The sequence below is a fragment of the Gymnoscopelus microlampas genome (assembly GCF_963454915.1).
Source record: "Gymnoscopelus microlampas genome assembly, chromosome: 20".
Classification (NCBI taxonomy): Eukaryota; Metazoa; Chordata; class Actinopteri; order Myctophiformes; family Myctophidae; genus Gymnoscopelus; species Gymnoscopelus microlampas.
In genome coordinates this window covers 40951058-40956414 of record NC_139957.1, presented here as the reverse complement: position 1 = coordinate 40956414, position 5357 = coordinate 40951058, and the positions used below count along the sequence as shown (strand labels likewise).

General features: G+C 48.8%; 1 protein-coding gene across 1 annotated transcript; it reads left to right on the top strand.

Moving 5' to 3' along the window:
• Positions 1 to 3528: 3528 nt before the first annotated feature.
• On the top strand, positions 3529 to 4474 carry LOC311036133 (uncharacterized protein; the record flags this gene model as incomplete). The annotated part of the gene is made up of 2 exons (XM_084044657.1): positions 3529 to 3903; positions 4380 to 4474. The coding sequence occupies exons 1-2, from the start codon at positions 3585 to 3587 to the stop codon at positions 4472 to 4474; spliced, it is 414 nt and encodes a 137-aa protein (XP_083900783.1). The 5' UTR covers positions 3529 to 3584.
• Between the last annotated feature and the right edge of the window lie 883 nt (positions 4475 to 5357).

The following is a 5357-nucleotide window of genomic DNA, read 5'->3' as shown; positions in this document are numbered from 1 at the left end:
AACTTTGGATAGAGCAATAGACATTGCCAGGACTCATGATATGGCACAAGCTCAGCTCAGGAGTTTTGCTAGCAGCAGCGCCAGCCCGCGCGAACAGGCTGTTCATGCTGTGAGTCGGCAAACATCAAAGGGTGCTACGTGGAAACCGCGCCAAGAATGGACAAAGGGATATCCATCGCAATTCCCCAGGAATCCTCCGGAGGGCGACAGAGGCCACTCTAAACCCTGTGGATACTGTGGAAACAAGCCTCATGGAAATAAGGACAGTTGCCCAGCAAAAGGCAAGCAATGCAAGATTTGCAACAAGTGGAACCACTTTGCAAAGGTGTGTCGTTCCAAAACCAGCAAAGTGCACACAGTAAGTGAAATGGATCAGGACCAAGATGCAGACATTGATGGTTTGTTTATTGATGTAGTGACACAAGGAAACAACACCAAAAATACAGAGCAAGCCTATGCAAATGTACAAGTTGGCCCAAATAAGACTGTAGTTCGCTTCAAATTGGATACTGGTGCTGACACAAATGTCATAAACCCAGATGTATTCAGATCTCTAGGAGTACAGGATGTACTGGAGCCTTCATTACGCCCACTCTATGGCTATGGAGGTGAGCAACTCAGTGTTAGGGGCAAATGCAGCATAAAATGCCAGTACAAGGACATTAACTTAATGTTAAAAATGCATGTTGTGGACACACGTGCACCCCCAGTGCTAGGCTTAAAAGCATGTCTGGATTTTGGACTGATTAAACTCATACTGTCTGTATCTGGAAAGCCAGATGTGTCAATTCTAGATGAGTTTGCAGATGTTTTCACAGGAATAGGACTATTCCCTGGTGAATGCACCATCCACCTTGACCCCGATGCAACGCCTGTGGTCCACCCACCAAGGCGTGTCCCTATTGTGTGCGTTTCAACATCTGGAGTGAACATAGCTCCTGGCTGCTGGGTAGTGAGTATAGCATATTTCTTATCTAGCAAGTTACTAGCAGTGTAGTTTAAGTGCTTTGTTACTGGTGCTGTATTCTCAGCTTGTGTTAGTCTGTAGTTTCTATTTTTATATTTGTGCTATAAGCTGTAGGCCATTGATACTCTGTGTGTGCCTCACAGAGCACTTGAGGCAATTTCAGGTAGAACAGGCCACTTAATAGCCCTGTGCTAAGTGGCTGGGTGGGGCAGCACAGCTCCAAGGATTTAAAAGTCAGGCTGCTATAGTTTCACCTCAGTGTGCGTTTCAACATCTGGAGTGAACATAGCTCCTGGCTGCTGGGTAGTGAGTATAGCATATTTCTTATCTAGCAAGTTACTAGCAGTGTAGTTTAAGTGCTTTGTTACTGGTGCTGTATTCTCAGCTTGTGTTAGTCTGTAGTTTCTATTTTGGTATTTGTGCTATAAGCTGTAGGCCATTGATACTCTGTGTGTGCCTCACAGAGCACTTGAGGCAATTTCAGGTAGAACAGGCCACTTAATAGCCCTGTGCTAAGTGGCTGGGTGGGGCAGCACTCCCCGGCAGACAATTAGCAATCAAGCTAAGTGGTTTTAAACCAGCGCTGAAAGCGGCAGCTTGCAAAGCGGCCAGCCGAACGAAGGCTAGAGGCAGCTGCAGGCGACTTTGTCAAAGCGCGACTTAGTCAATGTAAGACCTGGACCATTGAGTGCTTCTTCTAGATATAGTAGTGTGTATATGTTTAGTGATCTACAATGGGCTTTCTTCCTATTCCTGTCCTCTCCTCTTTCTGGCGGTCGCAAAAACACTGGGTTACACCCAGATGTCGCGAGACCGCTAATCTAATATATCCTACTATTTCAACTCACGTCGAGCAAGTGGTAACAGGGGGGCTCTGGAATTGCCGATCGGCTGTGGTGGAAGGCAAAGCTGCTTTCATCACAGGCTACGTGTGACAAGGGTGAAATGAGGGGTTCTTAAAACTTTTGTAATTTGTTTTTATTGGTGCTTAATGTGTATAATTGCCTCATTTAACCCCACCATCTTATTATTTTTGTACCAATTATTATTACGCACTGTATTGTTTATAATTGTTTTCCCCATGATCCCCTGGTCACATGTATTGAGAGACATTGAGTGGCAGAGCGGCAGTCACGCGGTCACGCCCAAGGCCACGGTCATGGCCAATGTCCCCAGACAGACTGTCACCACGGACAAATGAAAGAAGAGGGAGGTGTGGTTTGGCAGGTACAAAAGCGGAGGCGGGACCGTTTGAAACAGAGAACAGAGCACCCAAGTGACAGAGGCGTCAGTGAGGAGAAGGACAGCAGAGGGGAAGGTTGTGCCGAGACACGGAGTAGAGGAGTGCATAGATGAAGTAGACATACCAGCCACCTAGGAGTTTGGAAGCCGAGGTGTGCCTACATTCAAAGGAGAAACCAAGAGGAGAAAGCGATCGAACCGAAGGGGAGGAAGAGGCGAGTGAGACCAGACCATATGAGAGACGAGTGAGACCAGACCATCTAAGGAGCGCTGAGACTGGAAAGTGGCGATAACGTTGCATACGCAACCAACTCAGCGCCAGGTGTAAAAACCTGGCTGGCGAGTGAGTATTCGAACAAGCAACGTTGAATCCCTGTATAACCACTGCCTGAGACAACGCAAATGTATCGTGTAAATGCACAGTGAACTGGTCTAGATCTCTATAATTGCAGGCGGAGAGAAAGAAGAGAGAAGACGAAGACGACTGGCCTCAAACCCTTTCCCATCTTACCCCCATATATGGACATGCAGCATTACCCCTGAACAAACCGTGTTGAGTATCTTGAAGCACTTTATTGGCACAGCACTTTACTTGAAAAGTATTTGTTGCACAGAAACCCCCCATGCTAAGGAACCCTTGTGATTAAGCCCCGCGTAATTTGCACAACTTTATAATTTATTTTATAGTTGTTGTGTAGATTAATTGTGTTTTGTATGTTTATATAGGTTTTATTAGTATAGTGTTTATTTGATTGTTTTTAAGGCACAGAAGCCAATGTATTAGGGACCCAATAAATATGACTTACCTTTTTTGATACACTGTATTCGTGTCCAGTTTCTTAAAGGGATATTCTCATGCCAGTGTTGTATTCTCAAAACCAAAAGTATTGAAACTTACCAGTTAACCTCGAACCTGTGAAAGCCTGAAGAAGAAGTTAAAGTGTATTCAAAGGGGACTTCCCTCTATAACAAAAGTGGCGTAGTCGACAAACAATTAGTTCAGATAGGACTCACAGTAATTACGCACCCAGCACTTTATTGTGCATTTATATTTTATTGTTGTGAGTTTTATTCTGGATTATTTATTAAAGGAGAAGAGTGCAATAGTACAAACAAATTGCAAGTCAAATGTGATACAATTTCGGCCCTGTTCACATACGCATCCGGGCTCTCCCTTAACTTCCTTGCCCTGACTGAGACCTGGATCCCACCAGAAAACACTGCTACACCCGCGGCTCTGTCAGATGTGTTCTCTTTCTCTCACACTCCCAGAGGCGTGCGGATAGGTGGTGGTGCTGGTCTGCTAATTTCCAGAAAATGGAAATACTCTCCTGTCTCACTGTCACAATTCTCTCCTAACTCTTTTGAATATCACATGGTCACGGTTTCTCATCCAGTCAAGCTCACCATTGCAGTTGTTTATCGCCCACCGGGCTCTGCTGGTGGCTTCCTGGAGGAACTCGACCATCTAGTCTCTCACTTCCCGGTCGACGGCTCTGGAATCATCCTTCTGGGTGACTTCAACCTCCCGACCGAGAAGCAGCTAGACCCACTACTGTCGTTTCTCGCCGCCTTCGACCTAGTCCTTTCCCCATCTCCCCCTACCCACGAGAAGGGCAACCAACTGGACCTGATCTTCACCAGAGGCTGCTCTACTGCTAACCTGTCCGTCACTCCTCCTCCCAGTGAAAAGGGTAAGAAACTCTCTGATCACTACCTCATGTCTTACTCTCTCTCTCTCTCCTCCCCCCCCCCACAGCCCCTCCCTACCCACATGATTTCCTCACGTCGCAACCTTCGCTCACTATCCTCCTCTGATCTTTCCTCCTCTGTCCTCTCTGCTCTCCCTGCCCCCGAATCCTTTGCTCTACTATCCCCCGATACTGCCACTGATCTTCTTTTCTCTACTCTATCCTCTTCCCTGGACCATCTCTGTCCCCTCACCACCAGGCCTGCACGCCAAACTCCACCTGCACCCTGGTTGTCGGACTCAGTGCGTACTGAGAGACGGAGCCTAAGAGCAGCTGAGCGTAAATGGAGAAATGGCAACCTCCCGGAGGACCTTCTTACCTTCCAAGTCAAGAACTACAGGCCGGTTTCCCTTCTATCCTTCCTATCTAAAACTCTCGAACGTGCTGTGTTCAAACAACTGTCCTCGTATCTCCACCAGAACAACCTCCTGGACTCCAACCAGTCTGGGTTCAAAGTGGGTCACTCGACAGAGACTGCCCTCCTGGCAGTGGCGGAGTCACTCCATGCCGCTAGAGCGAACTCTCTCTCCTCTGTCCTGATACTCCTGGACCTGTCTGCAGCGTTCGACACAGTGAACCATCAGATCCTCCTCTCCACCCTCGAGGGGATGGGTGTCTCAGGCTCTGCACTCTCCCTGTTTGCATCCTACCTGACGGGTCGCTCCTACCAGGTGAAGCTGGGAGGGTCTGTGTCAGAACCACACAGGCTCACTACTGGGGTTCCCCAAGGCTCGGTTCTGGGTCCTCTTCTCTTCTCTCTCTACACTACATCTCTTGGTGCTGTCATCCGCTCCCATGGCTTTTCCTACCACTGCTATGCCGATGACACCCAGCTGATCCTCTCATTCCCCCCCTCTGACACACACGTGGAGGCACGCATTGCTGCTTGTCTGGCTGACATCTCGGAGTGGATGTCGACGAACCACCTGAAGCTCAACCTGGACAAGACCGAGCTGATGTTCATCCCGGGGAAGGGCTGTCCTCACCGAGACATGGCCATCACCATTGAGAACGCTGTGGTGACGTCAACTCGGACTGCGAAGAATCTGGGTGTGACCCTGGACGATCAACTGTCGTTCTCGGCTAACATCGCATCAGTGACACGGTCCTGCAGATTCCTCCTCTACAACATCAGGAGAATTCGGCCCTTCCTCACGGAGAAGGCAGCCCAGGTGCTCATCCAGGCTCTTGTCATCTCCCGCCTGGACTACTGCAACTCCCTCCTGGCTGGCGCTCCGGCATCTGCCATCAGACCCCTGGAGCTTGTTCAGAAAGCTGCGGCTCGTCTGGTGTTCAACCGCCCCAAGTTCTCTCACACAACTATCCTTCTCCGTTCCCTGCACTGGCTCCCCGTAGCGGCTCGCATTCAGTTTAAAACCCTGGTGCTAGCCTATAGG